The sequence below is a fragment of the Tiliqua scincoides genome, chromosome 1, assembly GCF_035046505.1.
Source record: "Tiliqua scincoides isolate rTilSci1 chromosome 1, rTilSci1.hap2, whole genome shotgun sequence".
Classification (NCBI taxonomy): Eukaryota; Metazoa; Chordata; class Lepidosauria; order Squamata; family Scincidae; genus Tiliqua; species Tiliqua scincoides.
The window spans coordinates 309,606,289-309,620,681 of NC_089821.1; the positions used below are offsets into that span (position 1 = coordinate 309,606,289).

The 14,393-nt window shown below is 48.1% G+C and overlaps 1 protein-coding gene across 3 annotated transcripts in view; it reads right to left on the minus strand.

Annotated features, from left to right (window-relative positions):
• The window catches only part of SAMD4A (sterile alpha motif domain containing 4A), a 123,719-nt gene that overhangs the window by 33,780 nt on the left and 75,546 nt on the right, over nt 1-14,393 (minus strand). For all 3 annotated transcript variants that reach the window (XM_066629955.1, XM_066629949.1, XM_066629963.1), the window contains exon 2: nt 9,401-9,919. In XM_066629955.1, coding sequence (XP_066486052.1) covers nt 9,401-9,919 — 519 coding nt within the window. The remainder of the gene's footprint in view (nt 1-9,400; nt 9,920-14,393) is intronic.

Sequence of the window (14,393 nt, forward strand, 5' to 3'; positions counted from 1 at the left end):
TTCCTGTCTCAGTGCACCCTTTTGTTCCCCTTTCGAGACCTAGCTTTTTAATTTGTACTTCTATTGTGTGGCTACCTGAAACTGAAAGAAGAGACATATTTGGCGGAAACATAAGAACAGCCCCGCTGGATCAGGCCATAAGCAGAACCGGGAGATGCTCCTGGAGCAACACAAACCCCTTGTCAAAATTCAGGCAGCCAGCCCAGACCAAGACCTTTTGGTTTCTGAAGCAGCGTACCAGATACCTGGCAACGTGTGGTCTTAGCTCCTCCTACTCCTTAAATTGGAAAAGGAAGAGGGGGCGGAGAGGAGAGCGCGATAAGTTGCTCTAGCTCACCTCTCTCCACACTCCCTCTACTGCTCTGTTCCTAGTCCAGGCAGTGGAGGGAGAAGGAAGAGGAGGCAAGTGGGGAGGTGGGAGACCTCCAATTCACTGCTTGAAGCAAGTGCCTGAGTGAACCTCACTGGTGGATCTGCCCTGCAGCCGGTTTTCCTTGAAACTCTGCCTAAGTTGGCAAGAGAGACATCGCTCTCATTGCTCTCATGTCCGAGTTTTAAAATTATCGTTAGAATTTCGTTTCCAATAATTAAATTTCATCATCAACAATAAAAGGTTCACAAAGCTGTAGACACAGAGAAAGTCAAGAGGTCTTGTCACGGTTGTTGTGTGATATTGGTGTTTTCTACAATGTACAAATAAATATTCATGAAAAGCCTATAACTTTCTTCATTGCAGACAGAACTCTCGCAGCGTAAACAGCTGGTTGGTGCTCTGCCCAGTTGCTAAAATAAGATAAAATCAATAACAGAAAAAAACTTTGGAGGAGGAACGAGAAACCCCTCTTTCTTCCTGGGAGCGGGAGGGGAACTGTCGAATCAGTCCCTCCTTGCCTGGACTATCCCGGTGTTCTTTGTTGTCTGCACACATGCAAAGAGCAGCACAAAAATTACTAGGGAGTAGATCTGCTGACAGGGAACAGTTTCCACAGATCCTCTGGAGAGGAAGTCTGAGGCTGGTTCCCTTTACTCTGCTGGGAAGAACAGCAGCCTGTTGTGTGAACCGGTGGCGTAGTTGGAAGGAGGGCGGGGCACCCAACCTGGCAAGGAGCCTCAGCGCAGCGGGCAAGTGGCCCCTCCCTTTGGAGCCATTCCCGGCAGGGGGGGAACAGAGCCGTATGGGTGCTCCGCTCCCCCTCCAGCTATGCCACTGGTGTGAACTATCTTCCTTCCTGGATGAAGAGACCTGTGTGACTACAGACCAAGGGCCCAATCCTATCCAACTTTCCAGCTGCGGTGTAGCCATGATGTGGCTCGTAGGATGCAGCACACACTCCACTGGCACAACTGCGCCAGCACTGGAAAATTGGATAGGATTGGGCCCCAATTCATTTATTTCAACAAAAACATCATTAGTTCAGAACCCACTTCATCAAAACCTGGACTGGGTCTCCTTAGTCAGCAGGTGCACATGTACACATGAGGACAGTATAGACCAGGGGTGGCCAAGTTTTCAGTAGGAGGGCCACATCATCTCTCTGACATTGTGTTGGGAGCCAAGTGAAAAAAAGAATTAATTTACATTTAAAATTTGAATAAATTTACATAAGTTTACATAAATTAATATACTAGAATTGGAACTTATATGAATGAATGAAGGTCTTGTAATAGCTCAAGGCCTATAAAAGGCCTTGCACAAAGCAAGGCTGGCCTCTTCTTTGCTGCCGCTACTGCCTCACAGACGTGAAAGAGCAAGTAGGGGAGGGAGCCCTCATCCCACAGTTAACACGAGAGGTCAAACAGTCGCCCTCACACTGAGAGCAGTTGTGACGGGCCAGTGTGGGCTCCAGCAAGTTTCGGGAGGGCCAGAGGCTCATTGGAGGCTGGGGCCTCCCTGAGGGCCGCATTGGGAGTCCTTGAGGGCTGCAAGAGGCCCCAGGGCCGGGGTTTGGGCACCGCTGGTATAGACGATGGAGCAAAAAAAGTGAAGAAAAATAGAAGAGATATGAGGACCCAGGGGGTGCAATCTGGAACAGATGGGTTCCAGATCTAATAAAAATGTGTATGACCCATTCCCACCTAGTGGATGGGTATTAAATTAGTGATTAAATTAGCTTAGCAAGACAGACAGTGTACAAGCCTCAAAAGAGAAAATTGCTTTCTGAAGATCACTTTCAGTGCTGGTTATCAGATTAAAAAATTTTTTTTCCAAAGGAATCAAACAGCTCCATATATATTGTGCAATAAGCCTTACAACAGCCCTGTAAGATAGGCCACATATGAGGGTATGAGTTGGAGTCCCAACTTCTGCCTTTATAGACAAACCTATAAGAATACTCTCTTGGCCTTGTAACTGTCCTTCCTACTTTTTGGTTGAGGGTGCCATAATTGACTCAGGAGCTTGCTAACACCCATTCTAGATTACTCCCCTCCCTAAATGCTGCAAAACACTCTAATTGAAATAACACAAATTGCACATGACTACCAGGTTTGCCATGAGTGCAATGGCCGTGCAAACTGAACCTGCATGTGGACAATCTGAGAGGCAGGAACCACTATATGAAGCTGCCTTCCACTGGGTCCAACCAATGTCTCATCTAGCTCAGCATTGCCTACACTGACCAGATGTAGCTGTCCAGGGTTTAGAGCAGTGGTTCCCAACCTTTAGAAGCCCGCAGACCACTAAGGCATACACTGGAACAGTCATGGACCACATGCAACCATCCCCACCCTGCAAACAAAAAATACAATTAAATTTGTAATAGAGAAGATTTATTGGAGATTTATTAGATTTATTATTTATAGAGAAGATTTGCGGTTGCTGCTTTTGTTGCCAGCTGCGGCTGTGGGTGGTCCATTCTCTGCCCTCTCTGGTGGTCCGTGGAGAAGAGCTCAGTCGACAAGATGCTGGAAGTGATCAAAGGTTATCTTTTTTTCTGAGACCTCACAGACCACCTGTGGTCCATGGACCATGGACTGGGAACCAGTGGCTCTTTCCCAGCTCTACTGGATAACGCTAAAAGGCCTGAGTCTAGCATATTCTGCTTTTCCACTCCACTAGGGCCCCATCCCCAAGACTAGAGGGTGATTTGAGTTACAGTGCGGACCCCGCACGTTAAATGCCTAAACCTGAAACCACAACTGCCCCAAGCTCTGCATCTAGCTGCAGACATGACAGCAAGAACTTTGTGAGATGGCAGAAATTCACAAGTCATCGACTGCAAAAGGACAGCTCCAAAATGCGTCATTTGTGGTTCAGCCAATTAAACCACTGCAGGATGCCGACAGGATTTTCTAGAAGCTACTCATTTGTATCTAGGCCCCCCCTTCCTTTTGAGGTTGCTAGCACCATAGTTGCAAGAAGGAGATGTCAATTAATAGGTTTTATCCCAGACAACACGTACAGGCAGCAAACTGGGCTTTAATTTTATACATCTGACATTTTCTAATGACATCTTGCAGCCCACCCACCAGGGGTGAACCGTATGTCCCTGGTGGCAGGCTTGCCTCCCTCCCTTTCTAATCCCCTTGTTTTGACTATTCTAGTTTTCCTGCAGCAGCAAATAAGATAAATAAATTCCAAGTTCTCCAAATTACACATGCCACTAGGAAGTGCATGTGTGCGCAGGGGGGAATTACTCATCTGAAATTATCATTCTGCAGCTGTGTACTCTAAAAAGGGACAGTAACTAATATGGATGGACAACAGAGCTTTTCAACTGAATAATCAGAGAAGAAATGCTAAATACTGAGAAAGCCTGGCAGACAAATTAAAAAGCAGACATTTTTTACAGCCCAAGAGTTCATGCACTGAGAGTTGCAATAACTCTCTGGGGTTACTGTGAGGGTGTGACAGTGAATTGCAAGCCCTGGGAAGGCTAGTTAATTTATGTGAAGCTTTCATGAGATTTTAGGGCTCTGCCCTCCCTTAGCCCCTCTATTTGATTAACTACAGGGCTATTCTGCAATTCCACGTAGACGGAGGCTGCAGCCTGATGCTGAAATCTGAATACTCTGGACAAGGATTTGGCCATAAGACCATTTGTTCATAAGAGAACCTAGACACAAAATTTAAACCAGCTTGGAAATGGTTTCACTACCATGGCTTCCTCTAAAGAATTTTATGGCCCAGAGTTCCAGAGATACCTGCATTGGAAGAATGGTGGCTAAAGGTATTGGATTCGGCAGAAATGGATAAACATACAATTCTTCTTAAAGAGAAGTGAGTAAAAACTTTCATGAACACCATTCATGATCTTCCTGCACATCGAGGGGAAAATGGGCCAAATAACCAATGGATTTGATGGGTAGAAAGGGAATTTAATTTTTATTTTTTCTCTTTTTGTGTGTGTTGAAAGTGTACTTTTTAACAGGTAGTAGACTGTTTAAGATTTGCTAGCTAATATTTTGTACGATTTTGTAGTAGAACAAAGAAATGTACTTTGAGATCTCTGCACTTGCCACACAGCTTGCAATAGTTTTACTTTTTAATCTTTTTTATTTGTTTTTAATCAAATAAAATTTAAAGGAAAAAAAATCCAATGAGAAAAAAAAAAAATTTATGGCCCAATCCTGTTCCAGCCTTGCACTCAGTGGTGTAGCTAAGCTGGGGTAGCGGGGTATACTGCCCCCCCATAGCAGAGTGGTTGTTGTACGCTGTCCCCACTGGGAGGGTGATAGCACAAACTTGAGATACATGGCAAAAGTCGCGAAATTGGCCCTCCTGCCCACCCTTGTCCCTGCATTGGTTCCAAAAGTTGCCATTTCTGGGGCCAACTCTGCGCACGTGCGGAGGAGGGGGTGACAGAGCAGGCGGGAGTTACATGATGATGCAGGTGGCATCACTGTATCACCCAGACTTGGGCACCCACCCACCAGCTACTCTACAGCTTGTACTGCTGGAACTGGTGCAAATGCCAGCACATTGGCGGCCCTTCCACTATCCCCGGTGCTGGTAAAGTCAGCATGGGGGGTGGGTAATGGTGCAGGGGAGGAATGGGGCAGAGATCAAGGAGGGAGTGGGCAGATTGAGGCCAGGAAATGGGCTGCATTGGTAAAAGAGGCACAGCCAATATCCTATCCCCCTTCCTGACCTTGATCTGCCTTCCTGGGTCCACTCGGGACTTGCACCAGCAATTGCTGGTGCAGGTCTGAGTAGACTCAGTGGGGTAGCAAGGGTGTCCCCCTGGGCATGGGAACAAGTCCACTTCTTCTAGGACAGCCCCCCACAGGATGCAGCGTGTGCTCCAGTGGTGCAGCTGCAGTGTTGGGGAGGGGGAATTTAGGTAGGACTGGGCAGTTTGTTTTGCAGCGGTAAGAACGTTCTGTGCTAGAGATCCCCAACACCCTAACAGGACCTCTGTTTCCAAAGTTTCTTGAGGAAGGCCGTGGCAATAGCATAAAATACCTTCAGACTTGCAGGTAGAAACTCCCAATGTTAAGAGACACAAACGGATTTTGCTCCCACCTTATCAAGCCTTCAGCTCCAGCTCCCATAAGAGTAAAAGGTAAAAGGCGATCCAGTTCCAATTTCTAAAACAGAGATGGGGCCCTAATCTGAAAGCCCAAAGTGACAAAAGAAAGGCACACTCCTAACCAATATTTTAATATTGCATGATTTTTTAGACAATGAATTTTTTAGCATGCTACTATTTCCCACACATGAAAATCTAATTGCGCAATCCCATCAAGGTGTTGTGCCAGCAGAGCGTGTGCTGTCCTGACACACCATGTCACAAAAACACCATAAAGCGCTTTGCGACAGTGCTGCTCCCAGTAGCGCTTGCGGGAAGGATGGAGTCTTCCGGCAGGCAATAGCACTGGCAAGAACACAGTAGGTAAGGGGCGGCGGGAGGGCAAAGAAGGGGGTGGAATGAGGCGGTGTGGGAGTGGATGAGTGCTGGGCTGGGGCACCTTCCTTATGAGGAAAGGCTACGGCGTTTGGGCCTCTTCAGCCTAGAAAAGAGACGCCTGAGGGGGGACATGATTGAGACATACAAAATTATGCAGGGGATGGACAGAGTGGATAGAGAGATGCTCTTTACACTCTCACACAACACCAGAACTAGGGGACATCCACTAAAATTGAGTGCTGGGCGGGTTAGGACAGACAAAAGAAAATATTTCTTTACTCAGCGTGTGGTTGGTCTGTGGAACTCCTTGCCACAGGATGTGGTGACAGCATCTGCCCTGGATGCCTTTAAAAGGGGATTGGATAAGTTTCTGGAGGAAAATCCATTACGGGTTACAAGCCATGAGGTGTATGCGCAACCTCCTGATTTTAGAAACGGGCTATGCCAGAAGGCCAGATGCAAGGGAGGGCACCAGAATGAGGTCTCTTGCTCTCTTGTGTGCTCCCCGGGGCATTTGATGGGCCGCTGTGAGATACAGGAAGCTGGACTAGATGGGCCTATGGCCTGATCCAGTGGGGCTGTTCTTATGTTCTTATGGATTGGGAAGGGGGCGAGATCAGTGCTGGCGCCATTCTATCCCCCTTCCTCGGCCAGATGTGCCAACACGGATCAACATGGACTTGTACCAGTGATAAGGCTGCCATAAGTCTGAGTTGACCGATTGGGGCTTCAGGGGCTTATCCCAGGGTAAGGAGACAAATGTGGCATGATAGGAAAGTGCTCAGTGAGCCTGCCACTTGAGATAGTGTCTTTAGCCTGCCTACAGTAAAACCGGTTTTGTTATAAGTTGCTTTACTTAAAATTGTAGTTTCCAAGAACCTTTCAACAACTTTAAGTGAGGACTCGTGATATATAAAAGTTGCCCTTTATCCTTCTACCTGGAAAGCACTCCATCAACCCAAACATGCAAGAAGCTGCAGGGAAAATGCAAGGCTCTGAAGTGCACCATTTCAAAATGAACTGCAGGAATCAGATCTTTTTTTTTTTTTTTAATGCTGCAAGGAAAGGCTATTAATAACCTATATGACTGCAGTGACAGCAGCTGTTAAAAGAGGTTTTTGAATGAATGAAATGAGGCCGCTATTTTTGAATGTGGCTCCTGCAAGTCCGGAAGTCAGAGATTCATTAAGCTCTATGATAGCCCCATTTGCACACACTCACACCCAGGTGTGAACTGCTTCCCTCTGTTTGCGTGCGTACGTGCGTGAAGCACAAGCAACTGTGCCAGTAAGGCCCAATTCTGTGAACCTTTCTCACCTTCCTGACCATATGACTAAGTAGGAAGTTCCTTTGAAGTGGGGCAAATTTCACTGGAAAAATGGAAAAATGGAAATTAGGGCTGAGGTTGCTTTAGTGCAAAGAACGAGTTGGAAACCTCAAGTGCAGAAGCACAAGTTTCAACAAGGGGTTGAAAGCCTGAGGATATGGACAGGATCCTGTGGAGGGTGAGGTCATCAGTTTGCTCCTCTGGTCCTTGCCCAGTGTTTTAGATTGGTGGGGGGGACGACTGGCCAAGTAGATAGGAACGGCTGAAAATTAAGCCATTTCTGCCCAACGTTGCATATACGCAACAAGGATAAAATGTGTACACCTGAGGGCTGGGCAAAAATGGGTTAATCACTGAAGGAGTCAGTGATGCCAATGGCTTTGAGGTTGGCAGTGGTTCACACACACATACTCAGACTCTGCTGCACTGTAAAACTACAGCCAGTGTCAAAGATCTTGTTTCTGGGGAGAGCAGTGGGAAGAGGGTAGTAGCATCTCTGCTGCAAAATTTAAGGTCAAAGTGATTATCTGGTCTGGCTTTAGGCCTGGGTTAAGGATGCAAACAGTCTTGGTCACGCTGGTGGCCACTTTCCTCAATTCCCCCCCCCCCCACTGTGCGGAACAGCTAATTACATGAGCAATATGTAACCAATGTAATCTTAAAATGGGTAATGGCCAGTCTGACCACTAGGCAGTAAGTTAAGTTCTGCTGAGGAATTACAACTGAGGCAAGCAGGAGGCATCGGTACTACAGCCAGGGGGGTGGCATGGTGAGTACTTCAGGTGCCTCCCATTTGCCACTAGAGCCATTCTGGGCAGCGACAGCAACATGCAGGTGAACGCCGCTTGAAGTACCACACCACCACCCCCTCCAGCTATGCTACTGGGTGGCACATTTACACGTTTCTCAGGCATGATAAAGAACTGTGTAATAAGTATGCAGTTAACTTTGTTTAATGAAACATTAACAGTGCTCCATGAATAGACTCTAGTCCAATTGCACTGCAGCATATTCCATGTCCAGCCATACACGAAGAATAAAATAACTAGAAACAATAATTATTTCTAGTAAAGCCTGCAATGTGCAGGTGGTGGTGGTGGGGGCCACAAAAATGTTTCCCACTGGGCCCTGGCAGCTCCTAAGGCCGGCCCCACTGCCCAGGTTACATGCCCCTGAGTCTCTCTCTCTGTGGGGTTGGCCCATTTTTTCCCCTTTCTGGTCATCACAACTGGGTGACTTGCGATCAGCTGTTCTTTGCTTTGTTGCCACGCAACAACACGCAAGACTCTCATTTCGAAGTGTACATGGGGCATTCGAAGATTGGTGCTGAGGCACTGGGGCACAAAAGTGAGATGAAATGTGACAAGAGAGCTGGTCTGGATGTGCCCTTATGCATGGGCATACCAAGGCATGAACACAAGGTTTGTGGGTAGCGGCCAGGCTCCAGCAACTTCTTCCCTGCCCCCTGGACTCCATGTCCGCTGCAAGCCTGGTAGGCCAAGCTCGCTGCTTCAGGGGCGCCTCTTGGCCTGCAATGCCAGCCTGACTAAACACACAACCAGTTGAGCCCCGCGTGCCTTCTCTTCACCAGGCCTGACAAAGACCTGATTCTGGAGCCACTCATGCCATGTGGGAGGATACAGAATAATCACCTGCTCTCAGGCCCCCCTGCTGACCTTAACCCTCTTCTGGCCCTCTTGACCTTTGTTGCCATGGTATCTGACCCTGTTTTGGACCATGCACCCATTTCTGGCCCTCTCGGACTGACAGCCAGTACCCCTTGGCGGTAGCAGAGTCAGAGGGGAGCGGAGCTGTAAGTGCAACACGACTCAGAAACGCGCCGTGTAAGCCGCCCCTCCCCCTCGCTCTCGGGGCCATTCCAAAGAGCAAAAGCAACGCAGAAGCATGTCCTCTGTGTTGCTTTTGCCCCCGGACAAGCTCCGAGAGTGAGGGGAGGGGCAGCTTACACTGCGGGTTTCTGAGCCATGCAGGACTAATAGCTCCAAGACTGATAGCTCTCTGGCTCCGCTTCTGGCGCCAGGTCCCAGAACCCTCTGTTCAGGTGCCTGACCGTTGCTGGGGCCTAACACATGGGTGGCTTGATAATGTTACCGCTCGTGTTGGCTGCCTTGGGAGGGGGCACGAGAGGGACAGTCCCTCCCTCTTACAGTGTTTCAACCCGCCATCCAAGGGAACTGCCACCTAAGCAACGGCATGGACTTACTTGAGCCTGTGCTAGTTCCAATCGTGTTGATGGTTGTGGGGACGGAAGAAGAGGAGTAAAGGGACAAGTGGCCATTCTCGCAGCTCAGGTTTTTATCCTGCCAGCTGGAGGCGTTCACGCATATGCTGGAGTCCCGCGAACTCTGCCACCCGTTGAGCTTATCGTCCGAGTTCTGTCTTTGGTGGTAGTAGTGCGACTGCCCGTAATCCACCGAGTCGGACCGGCCCCTGTTCTGGCTGCCAAAAGTCCCTGACGTGCGATCCTCCAAGTGGTTCAGCCACATGGCCAGAGCGCTCCTGTCCTCCAGGGACGTGGCAGGGTGGATCAGCGCATAGGACAGCAGCTGCCTGCTCTCCTCTATGTGCTGGTTGTGTTCAATTGAGTGCGCCAGGATCTTGGGGAGCAGCTTCATGTACTCCAGTTTTGCTTCCGTATTTCCTGGCTTCAGCAACGGCAGGTGAGTTAGCAATAGAGAGATCACTTTGTCCTTTGATTCTTGCTGCCACTGGTTAATGATTCCTGTGGTGCAGAAAATATGGGGTGGGGGGAAAAGAGGAGAAAGAAAAATTGTGAAATCAGCAAACAACCCTGGAAGGCAAAGACAGATTCAAACATGGTAAAGTTGGGTCCGCAGCAGAGAAGCGTTTGAGAAAGGTTAGGCACAAAAACAGGCTGGGTAGACTTATCTCTTTGTGGGCCCATGTGGGCTATTAAGTCACACAGAACCTTCAAGTGGAAGGCAAGCAATCCTCCCACACCCAGAGACCACGGTCCCATTTCAAAGATGTCTGCACCACATTATTTCCACATTAAGGCCGCCACATTTTTCACAATAGGCACTGATGCTGTGAAGCATGTGTTGAGTGGAAAAATTCCTTCCGGGCATCAAACGGTTACCGGGGTGGAGGTGGGAGGAGAATGACACTTTGCAGAATCAAGATTTTTGAAAGCAGGCAGGCATTTGAGTAAGGAAAAAAAAAAATCACTTCCCAGGTGTTGATCTTGGAAAGGCAGATGAGTGAAGACACAGCTGTGTAGCAACTCTGTTACCCCAGCCTGGCTGGTTTGAGGGCAAACAAGGTTGTCGCAAAAAGAGAAGGAAAAATAAAATACATAGCTCCCCTTCATGGGTCGTACATCCATGCAAATGTGTCCCCAAAAGCTAGCCTATAAATCCTCACTGGCCTGTCTGCCTATATGAGCATCTGTGAGTCAAAAGAAGGATAAGACTTGGTCGCCTGGTCACTGGACAGGATTCTTACTGGACAAAGGCACCATTTTACAAGCGGGGTGTAGAATTCAGGTGTCCCCCTGTATCCACAGCCCCCATATTCGCAGTTCATAAATTTCTTCCCATCACGCAAATGACTTGTCTTTGATTGCAGTCCTCCTGTTGCTGTCTCTGTGTTGCCTGCAAATGCTATGAGAAGCTAGGAAGAGCTCACAGGAACCGCTGCCTGTGTTCCGAGTAACAGGCACTTTTTCAAGTGGGTGCTCCTCTTTTCTTTAGCAAGGGGAGAGTAACGGGCTCTCCTCACCCCAGCAGTGTCTTTTCTAGTGGCTGTCTGCTGGTGTTTTTGGTGGTGTAGCAAGCGGCCCCTCCCTTCGGAGCCATTCCTGGCAGGGGGAGTAAAACAGAGCCGCACGGAATAGCTCCTAAGGGAGGGGCCGCATGCCCGCCCCGCTGAGGCTCCCTGCCAGGCCGGGTGCTCTGCCCCCCCTCCAGCTACGCCACTGGGTGTTCTGCATCTTTTTAGATTGTGAGCCCTTTAGGGACAGGGAGCCATTAGCTGTTAGATTTTCTCTGTAAACCGCTTTTTGAACTTTTCGTTGACAAGCGGTATATAAATACTGTGAATAATAATAAGCGGGTCGAATGCTAAGAATCGCGTTGTTTTCAGACCTCCAACCCACCTCCTGTAAGCTCTTCCTGCTTCCTCGTAGCGTTGTAGGCAGCACAGAGACAGAGAGAGACATTGACATAAGAACAGCCCCACTGGATCAGGCCATAGGCCCATCTAGTCCAGCTTCCGGTATCTCACAGCGGCCCACCAAATGCCCCAGGGAGCACACCAGATAACAAGAGACCTCATCCTGGTGCCCTCTCTTGCATCTGGCATTCTGACATAGCCGGTTTCTAAAATCAGGAGGTTGCACATGCACATCATGGCTTGCACCCCGTAATGGATTTTTCCTCTAGAAACTTGTCCAATCCCCTTTTAAAGGCATCCAGGCCAGATGCCGTCACCACATCCCGTGGCAAGGAGTTCCACAAACCGAGCACACGCTGAGTAAAGAAATAATTTCTTTTGTCTGTCCTAACCCGCCCAACACTCAATTTTAGTGGATGTCCCCTGGTTCTGGTATTACGTGAGAGTGTAAAGAGCATCTCCCTATCCACTCTAAAAAGGACAAAAGAGTTGCAATCAGAAAAGGTAAGTCCTTTGTGCAATGGGGTGGGGGGAGAAATTTGTGAACCGCTTCTTGCAGGGTTTGCTACTGTCCAAGGTTTCTGGTATCTGTGGTAGCAGCAGGAACCTAGACCAGCGGATATGGGGGGATGCCTGTAGTTATCACTGTGTGACATTATCACACTGTCCAAAAACATGAAGCAGGCCAGGGAAAAACATGAAATTATATTGCGCAGTAAGTGCTACTAGATATTAAGGGGTATCCGGAAGAATGTGACACTGCGGTGCAGCAGCCCCCCACCCCATTGAGAATACCATTTTTTTTGCAAGTGAAGAAGAGGACTAAAGGCAGTCGCAACTCGCGACACACAGACAGGATAGCTGGGAGGATCAATGACATGATTGAGACATACAAAACTATGCATGGGAAGGATAAAGTGGATAGAGAGATGCTCTTTACACTCTCACATAACACCAGAACCAGGGGACATCCACTAAAATTGAGTGTTGGGCGGGTTAGGACAGACAAAAGAAAATATTTCTTTACTCAGCGTGTGGTCGGTCTGTGGAACTCCTTGCCACAGGATGTGGTGCTGGCGTCTAGCCTAGACGCCTTTAAAAGGGGATTGGACAAGTTTCTGGAGGAAAAATCCATTACAGGGTACAAGCCATGATGTGTATGCGCAACCTCCTGATTTTAGAAACGGGCTATGTCAGAAGGCCAGATGCAAGGGAGAGCACCAGGATGAGGTCTCTTGTTATCTGGTGTGCTCCCTGGGGCATTTGGTGGGCCACTGTGAGATACAGGAAGCTGGACTAGATGGGCCTATGGCCTGATCCAGTGGGGCTGTTCTTATGTTTTTATGTTCTTATGTTCCTAACACATTTTGATATGGCTCTTTATCAAGGGCAGAGTCACTTTCTTTATAAGCCATTTCAAGAAAACTGCATTGCAAAGACCTCTCACAAATTCTCTGGAAATAAAAATACAATGCATGGGGTGCTCTGAGTAAGCAATTAGTTTCTAATCTATCACCCTAATACAGGCTTGGCATGCCAGTATTCAACAAAGAGTAAATTCTTCATTGAATAAGCAAGCTATCATGGACCATTTCCTAGAACAGCAAATAAATCTTGCACATTCTAAAATATTCCTTTCTATGGTTGAACTACATGTTACTTTCAATGTGTGGTTTGACACTACATGTCTGGGTTTTTGTGCGTAAACCGCACACACAGGGTGGAGCGGGGATCTGAAGCAGGACTGCAGAAAGGGGGATGTTGCCATTTTGCCCCCAGTGTGGTCCAGGTGCAGATCTCTGAGCATGTATTTTTCTGGGGGGAGGGCTGCCAATTGATCTGACCTGGATCAGATTCATAGCAGGGGGCAAAGTGTTAGCCCTCCCCACTACTCATCCTGGTCCCAGTTCATGCCCTCCCTTGGAATGCTATTTGCTCAAGAAAACCAAGATATATAATGTCAAACCACACATTAAAAGTAACATGTAAGGCTCTTTCCAATTAGAAATCAATGTGCTTTAGTGTGGGTTATAGCAAGCAAGCTCTCTTACTTCGGGAATAACCAAAGTACAAATAGAAAACTTGCTTTTAAATCAACCACCTTGTCTTTTGCAATTTAAATCAATTCACTCTGACCTCAAAAAAGGAGCCCCCAGACAGCTTCTCACTCCTTTTTTCCCGAGAATCATTCATAATTCCAACTGCAATTTTGAGTCCTGCCATCAGTGACACCCCTCCCCCCCCCCCAGCATGAGCTTCATCACAGCCTGGTGCGATTTGGTGGAGAGGCGGGAAAGTGGACGGAAAGTCAAATGCCTCCCAGCGTGGGTTAGAGCTGGGTCGCAGATAAAATGGGGGCCAACTGAAAGTTGGTAGGTGCTATTGAAGGAAGGAAGCTGCGTAGGAAAGAAGAATGACGAGAATCTTGTTTAATTGACACATGTGTGCCTGCATAACCCAGAGACCCACACTGTGGCTGTCATGCATGGACCTCCAACACAACAGCAACAAGCTCAACTCTCAGAGCCCTCTTCTGTTGTTACTTTAAATCTTTTGAAAGTTTTGGAAAAGTGATTAATACATTTTAATAAGTAATATACAGCATATAAATATAACCTGATACCTGGTGCGCAATGTTGTTCAGGATTACGAGTTCAGGCTCATGCCTGCACACGTGAACACAATGTACAGCTATCAGAAGGGTGCCTTCATCCATACGTTCTTTCCCACACACTTAACAATCCACCGCAACTCCCCATGCAGTGATGTAGTGGAACCAACGCAGTGGCTGTTGAATCCTGCAGGGGAGTTTTGGCCTCCAGAGGCCTCCTTGAGGTAAGGGAACATTTCTTTGCCCCGGGGTAAGTCCCGGAGTGCCTGGTGGGTCAACTCAGACCTGTGACAGTGATAAGCTCACGGGGGCTTTGTGTTTCAAGGCAAGCCTCCTCCCCACTTAAAGCATATTCACCTGCCTGGCACATGGCTTGGGATGTCATGTGCTTAGTGGCAGCAAACCACAAGGGCAGCCAACCACTGGAAGTCTGCACATTCTGGCCAAAGGC